The following is a 16,455-nucleotide window of genomic DNA, read 5'->3' on the forward strand; positions in this document are numbered from 1 at the left end:
AGAAAGAAAGAAAGAAAGAAAGAAAGAAAGAAAGAAAGAAAGAAAGAAAGAAAGAAAGAAAGAAAGATAAAGGAATCCCATATTCCATTGCCTCTCCTTTCCCTCCTTTCTTATTCGAATCGATCCTAGCCCATCCCAATATATCCTAGGCTAGCTTATCCTAATCATTCCTATCCTGTCTTGCTCTTTGCCCTTCTTCTTGGTCTTTGGTTTCCACCTAACTGTCTGACCCATTTATCTTAGCCTTCTCGATGACATCCCCCTTACACAAGACTATGAATGGTACCCAGAAACACAGGATCACAGATATTAAGAATTGAAAGGGACCTCAGAGGTTCTCTAGTCAAACCCATACCTAGAAAGGAATCCCCACCATAACATACCTGACAAGTCATTGTCCAGCTGTTTGAAGAGCCCCCAAAGCCCCTGGGAAAGGCCAGCGAGGGATCCCTGCAGACTGCTCAGGTCCCCTGTAGGCTCTCCCAGGACTGGGGTCTTCTGGAGTGTGTGCAGTGGGAGTTGGGCACTTTAACTGGGCCCAAGGCTCCTGCCCACTCTTCCTCTGCTCTTCCCAGCCTCGCGATTGACTGGTTTTCATGTGTATTTGTTTCCAGAGAGGTCCGCCAGGAGAACCAGGGCCCCCTGGTCCCCCGGGCCCGCCAGGAGTGCCTGGCTCAGATGGCCTTGACGTGAGTAGAAATCCTGGGACTGGGCAGGGGCTGGAGCTGGAGGGAGAGGGGGGTAGCAAGGAGGTGGAGCAGGTGGACAAAGAGGGACTTTGTCTGGGGGGGCCCTGGGGACTGGAGGGGGGCGAGTGGCCCACCAGAAGAGGGCGCCAGGCTGGACCACAGCTCTGCTGTTTTATCAAAGCACCAGTGTCCAGCAAAGGTGGGGGGCAGGGTAGGGAGAACCCACAAACACCCTCCCCACATTTCACCTCTCCAATAAAGTTTCTTCTAGGATGCCACGTAGCCCTCCTTCCTTGGCCTCCATAGGAGGATCTTTTATTCAGCAAAATAATGTGGGGTAGGGGGTTGGCTCCAAGGCCAGCAGGGAGCTGCCCACTCCTCTCTGGGCTAGAGGCAGAGCAGACAGTTTTCAAGGTCCCCAGCTGCTGGGAGTGAAATGGCCAGAGTCCCAGACATTTCCCAGCCCACCTCCCACTGCGGCCACTGGTGGAGGGCATGGTTAGGGGGGTTATTTATAGAGCTGGCTCCCGGACACAAGCCCATTGAGTAGCTGGCTCCCTCCAGGAGGCTGGGGAGGAGGCAGAGGCTTCAAGGCTTCTGGGATCTAGGAAGTTTGGGGACAAAAGAAAGGGCTCCGAACTTGGGAGTGGTTTGCAATTCAGACTTGGAGTTGTGACCCCAGGAAAGTCCCCTCCAGCTCTCTAGCCTCAGTTTATTCCTCTGCAAAATGAAGTTAATAATTACTGTATGACCTGCATCCCCTAGTTGTTCTGGAGAAAGAGCTTTTAAGCAAAATGGGAGTTATTATTATTGCCCCTGAGGGAGATCAGACACTCTATACCTCCCTGGGTCTTTTTGGCTCACCATCAGTCAATTCCTCCCCAGTCCCTTTTTCTCTTCCATCAAAGTCCTAGGCCCCCAAAGGGTAGAGATCAGGCCCTGCTCTCAGAGAGCCCCTGACCCGAGAGATCAAAGACTCCCCTGGATTCTGGAACAGATTTCCCCTGAACAAATTTCTTCTCTTCCAGGAACGTAGCTCAGGACAAACGCCCCATAGAATGTAAGATCCTCGAGAAATAGAGGCTGGCTGGGTTCTTTTTTCTTTTTCTTTTTTGGTCCTTGTGTCCCCAGTGCCTAGGGTAGCTGAAGTCAAGACCCTGAAGCCAAGATTCATCTTTCTGAGTTCAAATCCAGCCTCGGGCATTTACTAACTTTGTGACCCTCAGCAAGTCTCTTCACCCTGTTTGCCTCAGTTTCCTCATATGTAAAACAAGCTGGAGACGGACCCGCAAATCACTGAAAGACCTTTGCAAGGAAAACACCAAACAGGGTCACAACAAGTCAGAAACAACCAAAACAACTGAACAGCCAAGTCCCCAGTGCCTAGTAGTGAGGGTGATCATCTAGTCGCTTTATAAAGGCTCCCTGAATTGGGTTGTCCAAAAGAGAACCCTCTTCATTCCTTACTGAAACCATCATTTCCCCCAAAGCCCCAAGTTCCTCCACCCATCTTAAAAGCCTGGTGACACAGATCTCCCTCCCCACTTCTAAATCCCTGATCTGCTCCTTGCAGAGTTCAGCCCGGGGTCTCAAATATCTACAACCCAATTCTAGTTGTATTCCTCTGGCGCCACCCAGGCAAGGGTTGGGATTGGTGTGCTGGGCACCATTTTTCTGTTAATAAGAGATAGTGAACACTGATCTGATGGGCCTGTCTCATAGGATCATCCATTAAGAGGTGAAAGAGAAAGACAGCTGGGTGGCTCAGTAGATGGAGAGCCAGAGCTGGAGATAGAAGGTCCTGGGTTCAAATCTTCCCCAAGACATAGTGGGTGAATCCCTTCTGCCTTGGAACAGAGTATCTATTCTGAGACAGAGGGTAAGGGTTTAAAAAAAAAGAGGTAGGAGAGACCCCAAATGTTCCCTGGAAACAGTTTCAGAGAGTAACTTCTAGATAATAAGGCCCAGAGTCAGGATTTGAATCTAGATCCTTGGCCTCTAGAGCCAGCATTCTCCCCAGCACTCCACACTTCTTCCTCGGCTCCAAAAGGCATCTTGGGCTCTCTCAGTGCCAGCTGGGAAGGCAGGTCATTGCTTCCTCCAGCTGCCAGCTCATGGAATCTCATCTGTTTTTGTCTTATAGGGTGATAAGGGACCTCCTGGAAAACCTGGCTTTCCGGTAAGTGCATTCTTCCCCACAACCGCTGGTCCTGGAGGTTCCAGATGTTTCCTTCTCATCCTATCCTGACTTTTTTTCTCTCATTGTCTGTTTACCAGGGACCAAAAGGTGACCCAGGGAAACCAGGACCAAATGGGCCAGACGGGAAGCCAGGGATTGATGTGAGTATAGACTGGAAAAGTTTCAGCCATGGGAGTAAGGGCTGGACATCCAGATGAAGGATTAGGGACCTGGTTCTCCAGATCTCTGCCCCTTGGGGTATTCTTTCTAAGGGAAAAAACCCAGACTGCAGACTCCTAGGCAGTCATATCTCATTCATCTGTGATCATGAAGGGAATCTGTGGTGCGGATAATCCAAAAAAGAGATTACTATTTTATGTAATAATTTTAAATGAAAATTAAGATAGTCTTAAAAAAGACTCTATTTAATAATAAAACCAGATTTTAGGTGGGCAGTTCTTAGTGGACAATAAGTCAACAGTAGCTGAGTTGATAGCATAACATGGCATGACCTTAGCCCACATTCAGAGAACCTCAGAGGCTAGGATAAGGGAGATGATAGTCCCATGGTCCTCTGCCCTGCTCTGACCACTCCTGGGGTACTCCTGGAGTCATTCTGACCTCACATTTTAGAAGGGATGTTGTCAAGCTAGAGCAAAATTCAAAAGGGAGCAACTAGAATGGGGTGAGGCGTATGGACCGTCCCATGCAAGAATGAAGTGAAGGAACTGGGGAAGAGAAGACTGAAGGAGTAGGGGGAGTGGAAGTCATCCATAGTAATTGTCTTCAAGCCTTTAAAGTGGAATTTGATTTGTACTGCATAAGAAGAACCTGAGCAATGGGTACAAATTGCAGAGAGACAAATTAAATCTCAACATCAGGAAAAACTTCCTACCAATTTGAGCTATTAACAATTTTTTTTTGTTTAAGAAAACTTTTCCATGGTTCCATGATTCATGTTCATTCCCTCCCCTCCTCCCACCCCCCTCCCATAGCCAATGCGCAATTCCAATGGGTTTTACAAGTGTCATTGATCAAGACCTATTTCTATATTATTAGTATTTGCACTAGGGTGATCATTTACAGTCTATATCCCCAATCATATCCCCATCGACCCATGTGATCAAACAGTTGTTTTTCCTCTGGGTTCCTCCTCCCACAGTTCTTCCTCTGAATGTGGCTAGTTTTCTTTCTCATAAATCCCTCAGAGTTGTCTTGGATCATTGCATTGCTGCTAGTAGAGAAGTCCATTATGTTCTATTGTGCCACAGTGTATCCCTCTCTGTGAATAATGTTCTTTTGGTTCTGCTCCTTTCACTCTGCATCAATTCCTGGAGGTCGTTCCAGTTCACATGGAATTCCTCCAGTTCATCATTCCTTTGAGCACAATAGCATTCCATCACCAACAGATACCACAATTTGTTCAGCCATTCACCAATCAAAGGGCATCCCCTCATGTTCCAATTTTTGCCACCACAAAGAGCGCAGCTATAAATACAATTTGAGCTATTCCAAAGTGGAATGAGTGACCCTGTAAGGAAGTGACCATCCCATCCTAAGTAGAGGCTAGATGACCACTCCATTGTGGGATTCCTGTTCAGGTAGAGTTTAATGAAGAAAGCACTAAGATCCCTTCCAGATGTGAGAGCTAGGATGCTAATGCAGCCTATGATTTGTGAGGGAGGTGGTGATGGACAGAGCACTCTCTCCCTCATTGTCTTCAGAATTCTGTCTAATACTGTAGGTAGTATGATGGGTGCTGGCACATCTCCCAGCGCCTGCTGAATAATAAATAGTGAGGGAGGCCTTTGGGAGGCCATTCTGGGGCAGGGAGCTGGGCCGTGGGAGGCAGTAATTTAGAGATTAAAAATAGCCCACAATTTCCCCTTGAAGGTACTTGAAGACTCTCATTTTTTAATGCACAGATTGTTATGGGTCTCAGTTTATTAATAAAAACAAGAATCCCTTAACATTTCTATATGGGCTGTGACACTTGAAAAAAGCCCTTTCAGTATCTCCAAATCACAAGAATTCTGGGCTGCAAGGATTCTTAGAACACAGAATGTCAGAGCTGGGAGGGACCTTAGAATGGGGAATGTTCGAGCTGGTTCTGAGCTACTTTTTAAATTCTGCCCCTAAGATAATGTTTGGGGCTTGGGGATCATGAATCCTGGCCCCTCTACCTTCCTCTTACCCCCATCTGCTCAGGGTGTTTCTTAGCGGGGGTGGGGGACACTCTAGATGAGGGAGTCTAGCACAGTAGAGAGACACACAGGCTAGGATCAAGTCGTCTCTGATCATGGGCTAATAAAGGTAGTTGAACTAGATCACAATCAAACTCTAAGGTCCCAGTCAACCTTCTATGTTATTTCTGAGTTTATGATATAGAAATTGGATTCAGGACTTATTCCATATTCAAAAGAAAAGTAAGGGGCAGCTAGGTGGCACAGAGGATAAAGCACCAGGTCTGGAGACATAAGGTCCTGAGTTCAAATTTGACCTCAGACACTTCCTGGCTATGTGTCGCTGGGCAACTCATTTAGCCCCCTTTGCCTAACCCTTACTGCTCTTCTGCCTTGGCACCAATGATGGAAGGTAAGGGTTTAAAAAAAAATCAGATTCCCTCTTACTTCCTGAATTTCCTTATAAGACAGGGTCTCTTTGATGTGGAGGACCCAGAGTGTGGGTCCAACGAGGGCCCTTGTTGAACACTGACACTTTGGCCCTCTTCTTCTAGGGTCTAACAGGAGCCAAGGGAGAGCCAGGCCCCCAGGGGATCCCTGGAGTCAAGGTGAGCTGGGGTTGGTTCTAATTTGACTAAGTTAATTGGTATTTACTTGCCCAGGCAGGATTAGGAGGGGGTGGTGGTGAGGGGTGGAGGGCTTTGAGATTTGAGGTCTGGGAAGGTGGAGGCATATGTGGGGAGCCTGGGTGGGCATGAGGGTGCAGGGTAGCTGACTGTTCTGAGGACACAGAGTCAGGCTCCTTTTGCCACTAACATTCTATCCCTCTATGCTTTTAGGGCCAACCCGGTCTCCCTGGCCCCCCAGGTCTACCAGTGAGTATTGGAGCATCCATCCCCCTTGCCCAACTTTTCCAGGGCCTCTAGGGGAGGAACTCTGGGTGGGGGAGAGAACTGGAGAAGGAGCGTCTAAGGGAGAGGACTCTGGAGAAGATGCTGAAGGGAGGGAGCTCTAGGAGATGGGGAGAGCACTATGGATGTTGGGAGATGCACAATGGATTCCCAGGCTCTCTCTTTCCTTTCTATCACAGGGCCCTGGTTTTGCAGGACCTCAGGTAAGTCCTTGGGGGAGGGCGGGGAGTGGGAGGCTGAGGAAGATGGCCAGAGAAGGAGATCTAAGGCAAGGACAGAATCCACTGGCCCTCTCCCAGCCAAGCCCTACATATTTGTCCAAAAGGCTCACAGTTTACCATCTCTCTCCTGCTTCCCCCCCCCCCCAGACTTAATCCCAGCTAGAGCAGTGAGCATTTACTAAGCGCCTACTATGTGCCAGGTGCTACGCCAAGAGCTGGACATAAAAGGACAGAAAGTAACAGTCTACCTTCAAGGAGCTTACATTTTTTTATTTTAAAATCAATTATTTTTTCGGTTACATGGAGAAACAATTTTTGGCAATTTTTTCTGCCATTTTAGCATTCAGATTTTCTCCCTCCCCCCTAGCAAAAGCGGTAAATAGTCTGATATACGTTATACCCATACTTTCATGCAATCCATATTTCCATGTCAGAGCCTGCATTCTATTAGGAGAATCAATGTGTGTTTCCATACAAGTATATTCACAGAATATATACAAAATTAATTCCGAGTCGTTCTTGGAAGGGATGTGCTTCTATCTTTTTTTTGGGGGGGGGCAGTCAGGAAGACCTCACGGCAAAGGTGGTTCTTGAACTGAGTTTGAAGGAAACCAGGAATTCCAATTGGTAGAGGGGAGGAGAGAATGTATTCTAGGCATAGGGCACAGCCTATGCAAAGATTTGGAGTCAGGAGATGGAATATCATCTCGTGTGCAGAACAGCAAAGAAAAGTGTGGCCAAATTGCAGAATATGAGGAGAGAAGAGTAAAGCATAAGACTTGAAAGGTGTGAAGGGACCAGATAATCAAAAACTTTTAAGTACCAGCTTTTGTTGTTTAGTTTTCTCAGTCGTGTCTGAGTTTTTAGGACCCCTTTGGGGAGCTTTCTTGGCAAAGATACCAGCGAGATTTGTCATTTCCTTCTCTAAATCATTTTATAGATGGGGAAACAGAGCAACAGTTAAGTGACTTGTCCAGGGTCACACAGCTAGTATCTGAGTCTGGATTTAAGCCGGGAAGATGAATGTTCTTGACTCCAGGTCCAGCACTCTATCTATCCACTGTGGCACCTAGCTTCCCAAGTATCAACTGAAGATGGTTATATTTGATCTTTGAAGCCATAGGGGGCCACCAGAATTCGTTAAGTAGGGGATGGGGCATGATCAAACAGGCCTTGCTTTAAGAAAGATCACTTTGGCAACTGAGCGGAGATTGGGTTGGAGTAGGGAGAGATGAGGCAGAGAGATTCAATGGGAGGTTGTTTCCTCGGTTTATTGAGGGCCTGAACTAAGGCTGTGGGAGTGGAAAGGACTGAACAGGTCTTGCACATATTGTGGAAATAGAAATAAGACTATTTGTCTTGTGAAGTGAGTGAGGGGGATGAATAAGACTGAGTTTGAGAACCTGGGTGATTGGAAAGATGGTGATACCCTTGATAATATATTGTAGAGAAGCTGAGAAAAGAGAAAGGTTTAGAGGGGAAGGGAATGAGTTCTATTTGGGGTATGTTGAGCTTGAGATGCTTATAGGATACTCAGTTAGAAATATCAAGCAGGGGTTCAGCTAGGTTATTCAATGGACCCATTGTGGATTGATAGCCAGACCTAGAGATGGGAGGTCCTGGGTTCAAATCTGGATTCAGACACTTCCTAGCTATGTTACCCTAGGCAAGTCACTTTACCCTCATTGCCTAGCCCTTACTGCTCTTCTGCCTTGGAACCATTGATTTCATGATGGAAAGTAAGGATTTTTTTTAAAAAGAAAAGAAGAAATACCAAGTAGGCAGTTTATGATATGGGTCTGGAGCTCAGGAAAGAGACTAGAGATGAGATCTGGAGACACAGATCTTGGAGATATCTATAGAAAGACAGTCATTGAACCCATGAGAGCAGAAGTCACCCAGAGATAGAGAGAAAAAAGAGAAGGACCAGGAAGAGCTCTGAGGTACAATCAAAGTTATTGGCCCAACCGTGGATAACAAAAAAGCAAAGGAGACTGAGAAGGGGTAGTCTAATAGGTAAGAGGAGAACCAGGAGAGAATAGTATACTGAAAACCTAGAGGGGAGAGAATAGCATTTGGAGAAGTTGCCAACAGGGTCAAATGCCCCCAAAGAGGTCAAGAAAGATAAAGTATTTAAGAAGATGTTAGATTTAGCAATTAAGAGATCACTGCTCTGGATTCGGACACTTCCTAGTTGTGTGATCCTGGGCAAATCACTTAACCCTCATTCTAAGACAGAAGGTAAGGGTTTATAGAGTGGGGAGAGGTAACTCTGCTAACTTTGGAGAAAGCACTTTCAGCTCAATAATGGGATGGGAAGTCACACTGTAGAGGGATGAGAAGAATATGAGAGAGGAAGAGAAGGGGAACCATTGAGAGTGGATGGTTTTATTGGGTAGTTTGGTGGAGAAAGGAAGGAGAAAGAGCATTAGAATCTGGAACAGAGAAGACAGACCCTTCAAACTAGAATGTCATCTTAGCACCTGCTGTGTGACCTTGGGTAGTCACTAGCTTTCTATGGGGCTCATTTTCCTTCTCTGGAAAATGGGAAGATTGGAATAAATAACATCTAAGGGTTCTTATACTTCTTATATTCTAAATTCTAAAATGAGAAGGCCAAGTTTTTGATAATTATCCCTCTTCTCTCCCAAGGGACCTCCAGGACCAGTTGGACTCCCAGGAGAGATCGGTGTCCCTGGTCCCAAGGTGAGACACTGAGTCACCTCCAGAGTCCTGCATCTCATCCTGGTGCAGAGACAACGTCCAGAGGAAGGAGGCCAGGATGAAGGGCCCCAAGTTCATGCTATAGGTGGATAGGTTGAAGAAACCAGGAATATTTAGCCTGAAGAAGAGAAGATTGGGAGTTGGGGGACAGAATGGAGTGGAGTGGATAAAATACATTTTTTAGCTATATGAAGGATCACCATGTGAAGGAGAGATTTGATTTACTTGGTTTGGTCCTCAAGGGCAGAACCAAGAGCTGTGGGAGAAGTTTCAAAAAGACCAGTTTAGGCTGCTGTTAGGGAAACCTTCTTCATGATGGGAGCTACCCCAAGTGGAATGGACTGCCTCAGGAGGTGGGCCGCCCCATTAGAGGTCTTCAAGCTGGATGATCTCTTGGGGAGCCTACAAATGGCATTTTTGTTCAGGCAGGGGCTGGACTTGGCCAGAGACTTTTAATTCAGAGATTCCTTGTGACTCTGTGACATTCCCTCCTCCTGGGCATAAAAGGCATTATTGGAGCCAGGTCTCTGCCTCAGACCCATAAAGTACATTGGCCACAGCCTCCCCTGCGGGTCCCACCGAGATAGCCAGGAAGTCCTTCCTTGAGTCTGACTGAAGTTTCTCTTACTGAAGCTCTGGGGTCTCTCTTCATATGCTGCCATCTATGCCCCTGCTCTAAATGTTGAGGCTGGAGCTCTTCTTAACTTGGCACTGATATCTCTTTTCAGGGAGATCCTGGACCTGAGGGACCATCAGGACCTCCAGGTCCCCCAGGAAAACCTGTGAGTATCCTTCCTGTTTCCCTTGGGAAGGTAAGGGCAGGACACAGAAATATGGGCCTTGGGATGCTGTTTCTGTGGAAGCTGTCAAGACTAACCATGCATTTCCATGGTCCATCATGGGGGAGGCTGAGCGTAGCCTGGTTAACTTGGCCCAATCCTAATGGCCTCTTTCCTTCCCTAGCTCTCTTGTCCTACCTAGAGTTGTGTTGGTGGCCATTTTAGATTTATGACCATCTTGGCTATAAAATGGGGAGGTGGGGGGCAGCTGGGTAGCTCAGTAGATTGAGAGCCAGGCCTAGAGATGGCAGGATCCTGGGTTCAAATTTGGTCTCAGATACTTCCTAGCTGTGTGACCCTGGGCAAGTCACTTAACTCCCATTGCCTAGCATTTACCACTCTTCTGCTTCGGAACCAATACACAGTATTGATTCTAAGATGGAAGGTTTAAAAAAAGAAAAAGAGAAAGAAATAGGGAGGTAGAGGTCCCCAGAACCAGGTCTGGGAACTTCAGTGGCTCAGGTTTGGCCCACTGGAACTTCAGGATGGTATGTGGGGTTCACTCATCAGCCCCTTGCCCAAGGAAGGCTCTGAGTTATTGGCCTAAGAAAGCCAAAACACCACTGAGGGAACTGGGGATTGAGAAGGGGTCAGGATCAAGCTGAAGAGGCCTGAACCCCAGCCTGGGTGTGGAGGGATCCTCTCCCAGTTACATTTCCTGGGAGCAGGAGACAAGTATCTTTAGAGTGTGCAGGACACTTCATGGTGTGGTCTGAGCTCTCTATCCATTGGTCTTTGGCCTGGGCTCCCACGGTCCTTGCCCAGAGCCCCTCTTAGGGAATCAGTCATCTCTGAGAGATAGGGGATGGGGGGGGGCACAGTCTGTCCCAAGCCTGGGAAACTCTTCCCAGACCTCACCTCAGGTTCTATTTTCAGGGCCGTCCTGGAACCATCCAAGGCCTTGAAGGCAGTGCTGACTTCCTGGTAAGAGCCGATGTGGGTCCAGCTATCCAGGTCATTAAGGATCTTCCGTGGAATGGATCCGTGCTAGGACAATGGGCAGGGGGGCAGGGGCCACACAGAAGGAATGGATGCGTGGTTGTATCCAAGGAAAGGAAGGGAGGAACAAGCTAGCCCTGGGGTCAGGAGTACCCCAACAGAGGGAATGAGAGTGAGAGGCTCTGGAAGAACAGGATCACATACCGTGCTTATGCACGCCAGCCCACGCCCAGCCACGTGCAAAGCTAGGATTTAGACCGGCTCTGACTCACTGTCTTCACTCCCTGTTTCTGTTTCAGTGTCCAACCAACTGCCCAGCTGGTGTGAAGGGGCCGCAGGGACTACAAGGGGTGAAGGTGAGTCCAGAAGAGGCTTAGCTGGGTTTGGGGATGTGGCGATCGGTGGGATTGGAGGAGGTGGCATCTCAGGCATGTTTGGGGGCTTGGGGTTAGGGATGGAGTCCAAGATTGGAGAATACAGCTCAGACTTCCTTCTCTCCCTTTAGGGACATCCAGGCCGTCGAGGACCCCTGGGGGAAGCAGGCAGACAAGGGAAACCAGTAAGTATGGGAGAGTGCCGCTAGCCCTTGAGGGTGTGCCAGTCCCCTGCCAGTCCCTCCTCGGGGGATGCAGAGAGAAGGCTGTACTAATGAGACTGATGGGGAGAGAAATGGGGCTAGAGGGCAGACTTGGGAAGCCACAGACTGGGAGGAAGAGATCAGAGGAGGGAGAGGACTGAGGGACATGGATGTGGGAAGCTCAGCCCATTCCCTCCCCTGGCTCCTGAGCTTTCTGAGGATGGACTCTGAGACGGGTTTCTCTTCCTTTTCTTTTCTTGGCCTGAGGGACTGTGGTCCTCCGGCCCTGATGTCTGCCCTCTGTTCTCTAGGGTCCCAAAGGAGATGCGGGCGCCTCTGGTGAGCAGGGCATTCCTGGCCCTCCGGTAATGTATCCCATTTGTTCCCTCCTCCTCTTTTCCTTCCGTGTAAGGACAAAGTGATATCTCCTGGCCATTGGCATGCTTAGAGTCCATGGAGGCAGTGCCCACCTCAGAGGAAAGGGCTTGGGATCTCTCCCTGGAGTTGCTGCCCATGTATTGGCGGCACGACCTTGGCGACTAATTCAACGGCTCTCAGCCTTGGCATCCGCCGCTCTAAAATAAGGGGCTCTGAGGTCCCCTCCATCATGAAATCTTGCCATCCCAGGATTCTGGGTGATGCCAGCCCCAGCACTTTCACAAGGGCCTCAGTTCAGCTCCTCGCTGCCCACCTGCTTGGGATTTGACACAAGGGAGCAGGGGCTGGCGCAGAGGCTGGCGCAGGGGCTGGGGCAGGGGAAGACACCTTGAGATGGGTTGGAGCAGCTGGAAGCAAACGTTCCCTGCAGAAGGGGTCATGCTGAGCCCACCTCTGGCTCCTTCTGTCTTGACAGGGCCCCCAGGGCATCAGGGGCTTCCCAGGCATGGATGGATCCAAAGGGGAGAGGGTGAGTCCTCCAAGATCCCTTTTGCTTCTTCCTGTATTCCCAGCACTCTCATTCCCAGAGCTGGCACTTAACAAGTGTTTACTGAATTGATTTGAGATCCTGACTACTGCACTGAGACCCGGGCCCCCCAGCCCCAAGGCAGGCCTGGCCCGTTCAATTTGGAGCTCCACAAGACTAACCTAGGGAAATACCCCATTAATAATGCCAGCAGCTGTTGTTCCTTAAATAGGATGATGGCAATAACATCAAGGAAAAGAAGTCCTTTTGGGGGGCTGCATGTACCTAGGACCGCTTTGGTATATGGAAATCCTGATGAGAAAATTCCCTTCACTACAGGCCCCCCCAATCACCTACTCTACACCTCCGGTCTCAGAGAACAGTAGAATGAGAGAGATGATTTTGTCAGTCATAATTCTAACAAATAGAGTCATGATGAGGCAGCTGGGTGGTACAGTAAATGGATAGCCCAGCCCAGAGATGGGAAGTCCTGGGTTCAAATCTGGCCTCAGCCACTTCCTAGCTGAGTTACCCTGGGCAAGTCCCTTAACCCCCATTGTCCAACCCAGTATTGATTCAAAGACAGAAGGTAAAGGTTTCAAAAAACCCCCCACCAGTGACAACAATGCCAATATCAACGACGTCAGCAATGGTGATGATAACATCAATAATGAAAGTAATATCTGTGTCAACAGCAGACTGACCATATAATTGATCATGGAAAGCAAACTGGGTTTGAAGTCAAAGGACCTGGGTTCAGATCCCAGCTCAGTCCCTCGTTTGAACGCACTGGACTAACTCACATCGAAGGTCCTTTCTGTCTCTGATCTGTGCTCCCCTGTCCAGGATAGTGCTAATGTGGACGAGAGTCTTTATGATAATGTTGATGATGTGATCAGTGTGGTAATGCCTTCTCTCCCTCTTCTAGGGCCCCCAAGGCTACAAGGGAATGCTTGGGTCCATTGGTGCCGCTGGGAAGCCTGTAAGTCCTCCCCACTCCTGCCCTGTGGCCCCTTGGCCTCTGTCCCCCAACCTTATTAGGGAGGCTGCCTGCTGAGATCCCCACCCCCACTCCTGTCCCCAGCTGGGAGGTCCCCATTCCAAAGTCCCCTTGTGGGTGCTAAGATCTTTCTTACTGTGAGGGCTGGAGGCTATGTGGGACCCCAGTGCAGGGAGAGGAGCTGAGGCGAGTGTCCAGGTCGGCATTGCCCATTCCGGGCCTCTTCTCTGAAGGCCGGGTCCCTGGGGCCCCCTCCTAAAAATCTGCTTGCTCTTTTTGCCACCAGGGTGAAGAGGGCCCCCGGGGGCCACCAGGCAGAGCTGGAGAGAAGGGAGATGTGGTAAGGACATGGTTTTCTGTGTGTCCCTCCCCCTGACCCAAGTCCCTGCCCTGGTGGGGCCCCAGTCTGGGGGGACTGGAGTCCTGAAGGTGGGGGGCAGGGAGGGGGCTTGGGTCAGGCGGGGCTCTCCTCCATCCCCTTCCAGAAAGCATGTGTGTTTGTGAGGGTCTTCCTATGTTCGGCTGGTGAAGGATGGGGAGGAAAGGGCTGGCTGCTTGGTGTGCTCTGGGTGTATGTTTGGGCCCAAGTCTGTGCACATGTATTAAACGGGATTCCTATGTTTATTGTGGATGACTGATTATACACGTGGGTTCTATGGGACCTGAGTGCCAATTCTGCCTCTGGCATGACCTGTGGGACCATAAGTCACTTCACTTGGATGAACCTCATTTTCCTTCCCTGTAAAATGAGGGAGTTGAACCAGATGACCTCTGAGGTCTCCAGGTATAGACCGAGGATCCATGTGCACACATGTTCTGTATGGATCCACATGGATTCTGTGTGGGTGATTACATACATGTGCATGGTATGGATCAGTGCCTGACCCTCGGGCAGTGCCATCAGCCCCGACCATGACCTGAGCTGGGCTCAGGCTGGAAGGCTCCTTCACAGGTCTCAGGGGCTCTCCCCTGGGGTAACACTCCTGTGCCAAAGCTGGAGGGTGACGGGATGGGGGGCCCCAGACCAGACGGCTCCAGGGCCAGCCTCCTGCCAGAGTCTCTTCAGAGCCCCCCTTTCCCCAGATGCCATCAAACCACAGCTGAGCTAACAGGATTAGGGCCTTGAAACATTCCTAGGCTGAGGAGAGGTGGGGTGGGAGAGTCAGGGATGAGGGGAGCAGAGGGGCCACAGCCTGATTCCTGGGGTGGGCAGGGCTCCCTCGTGCCATTCACCTTCCCAATGCGGCTGGGGCCATGCCCGAGCTGTGTTATGGCGGGCACAGACACGTAGATACAGTCATTGGTGGCTCTATCTTCAGTCGTGGAACCTCCACCTGGTGTTTGTTAGGGGAAAACAGAAGGGATAGTGTGACCGTACTTTCCTGCTTGGCTTTTGTAGGGTGGTCAAGGAGCTCCAGGCCCCCAGGGAAGCGGGGGCCCCAAGGGTGAGAACGTAAGTACCTCCGTTTGGGGAGGTCCTGGCTTCTTGGCTTCTTGGGACCTGGGCTTTGTTTCAAGGGGGACGACAGATCCAAGTGAGCCCTAATGCAGATCTGGGCATGAAGCTGGCCCAGGGTTATGTAAGGCTGGGATTTGTGCAAGGGGGATGGGACCAAAGGAGCCAGAGAGGACAGTTGCTGACAGTTGCTGACAGTTGCTGATAGTTGAGACCAGAGAGGATTCTGGGAGTTTCTCTGAGGAAGGGGAGGTCTTCAGCAGAGGACTGGGAAGAGGGAGGAGGAGGACAACCCAGCTTGACTCCAGTCCTGAGGCCTTCCTGAGGATCTTTCTTTTGGAAATTGAAACCCTGATTCCCTGATCAAAGCCATTCCATCGCATCTCACCCATCAAGACTTCAACCATTGAGTCAGCTAAATTTGGACTCCATTTTGGGAGCAATCTCTTAGTCTCCTTCACCCATTACCCAACCTTGCTGAGACCCCCTTTTCAATTAAACCTTACAATTTTAGGAAAGGGTAGAAACAGAAAAAAAAAGGAGAAAGGGCGAGGGGAGAAGCTTAGGAGTGGGAACCACTAAGGTTCTCACCTAAGTGACGAACCCTATAGGAATAGCAAAGAGGGCACCCCAAAGTCCCTCTGCCCTTCATCCCTTTCCCTGATTTGCAAATAATAAAAAGCCATTAAACAGTCAGATAGTGTTTCAGAGTGCCTGAGAGACAACGAGGGAGAGGGGAACCACAGCTTGGTCTGGCTGCCTCCAACTTGAAGCTGGACCACCCACTGTGAATTTAACTGATGGGGGGGGGTTTGTGTGAACCCCATCCTTATTCAGGATTGGATTGAGGTACCACATACCTCCTCTTATAGGGAAGCCTTGCCCCCAGCTCCTGTGGGGTGGCAGGACTATCCAGGTCACCCAGTTTCAGGGTGACACCCCCTTAAAGTCTCCCAGTGTATATTTGGCCCCAGGGGAGAGCTAGAAGAAAGACTCACCACATAGACTTCCTCAGTCTCCCTTCTATCAAACATCCATGACTAGCCTTTTTATTGTTACAGTTAGCCAGATGGGGCAGGGAGTTAGGAGACCCACATTCTAGCCCCACTCCTCTGTGTGACCTTGGGCAAGTCCCTTCCCCACAATATGCTTCTGGTCCTTCTCAATGTCAACTAGGACTGACAGAGTTCTGCTATTTTCATTGCTCTCATTCATACCACAGTTGAAAACCCTTTAAAATGCAAGTGTCTCTCATCTCCATCCCTTCCTTTATCTCACAGCTCCCATTCCAGCTTGAGCCTTATAAGAAATAAAATTAATATAAAAAAGGATGGTTTTAAAAGTATTATGATTTTTTAAAGATGTATTAGTAGCCACTAGAAAATAAAGTCACAGGCCATGCTAGCTTAGTCAGTTTAAAAAGCACGCTGTTACCTGCCACCACCATGCTGCTGGATTAGGAGCAAAGAGAGCAAAAAGCAAATCTAGTCATTCAATTTTATCATCTTGTCTACGTCATCACATAACAACAGGGAGGCAGTGGGCTCATGGGAAATGTAGTTCAAGGACCCCCAAATTTCCAATAAAACAGCCTCAAGCCTCCCCCACTCTCTTGGCTTCAGGTTTTTTCCCTGTAAAATGGGGATGGGATGGTCAAGATGATCTCTTGCCTGTACCAACCAAGGCCCCTCCAAGTTCTGTCAGGCTAAGTCTGAAGGTCCTTCCCAGCCTTGACATTCTCTGTTCAAAGGTCCACCCAACTTTGACATTCTAGGCTCTAAAAACCTTTCCAGCTCTAATTCATATAACCTGGACCATCTCCATTGGATCACA

At 49.2% G+C, this 16,455-nt stretch overlaps 1 protein-coding gene across 1 annotated transcript in view; it reads left to right on the forward strand.

Moving 5' to 3' along the window:
- COL9A2 (collagen type IX alpha 2 chain) overlaps window positions 1-16,455 on the forward strand; it is a 30,361-nt gene that overhangs the window by 2,974 nt on the left and 10,932 nt on the right. The window contains exons 2-17 of the mRNA XM_044668776.1: window positions 615-689; window positions 2,833-2,868; window positions 2,967-3,029; window positions 5,606-5,659; window positions 5,891-5,926; window positions 6,142-6,165; window positions 8,836-8,889; window positions 9,636-9,689; window positions 10,623-10,670; window positions 10,985-11,041; window positions 11,191-11,244; window positions 11,574-11,627; window positions 12,116-12,169; window positions 13,095-13,148; window positions 13,453-13,506; window positions 14,566-14,619. Coding sequence (XP_044524711.1) covers window positions 615-689; window positions 2,833-2,868; window positions 2,967-3,029; window positions 5,606-5,659; window positions 5,891-5,926; window positions 6,142-6,165; window positions 8,836-8,889; window positions 9,636-9,689; window positions 10,623-10,670; window positions 10,985-11,041; window positions 11,191-11,244; window positions 11,574-11,627; window positions 12,116-12,169; window positions 13,095-13,148; window positions 13,453-13,506; window positions 14,566-14,619 — 825 coding nt within the window. The remainder of the gene's footprint in view (window positions 1-614; window positions 690-2,832; window positions 2,869-2,966; window positions 3,030-5,605; window positions 5,660-5,890; window positions 5,927-6,141; window positions 6,166-8,835; window positions 8,890-9,635; window positions 9,690-10,622; window positions 10,671-10,984; window positions 11,042-11,190; window positions 11,245-11,573; window positions 11,628-12,115; window positions 12,170-13,094; window positions 13,149-13,452; window positions 13,507-14,565; window positions 14,620-16,455) is intronic.

The sequence above is a fragment of the Gracilinanus agilis genome, chromosome 3 (genome assembly GCF_016433145.1).
Source record: "Gracilinanus agilis isolate LMUSP501 chromosome 3, AgileGrace, whole genome shotgun sequence".
Lineage (NCBI taxonomy): Eukaryota > Metazoa > Chordata > Mammalia > Didelphimorphia > Didelphidae > Gracilinanus > Gracilinanus agilis.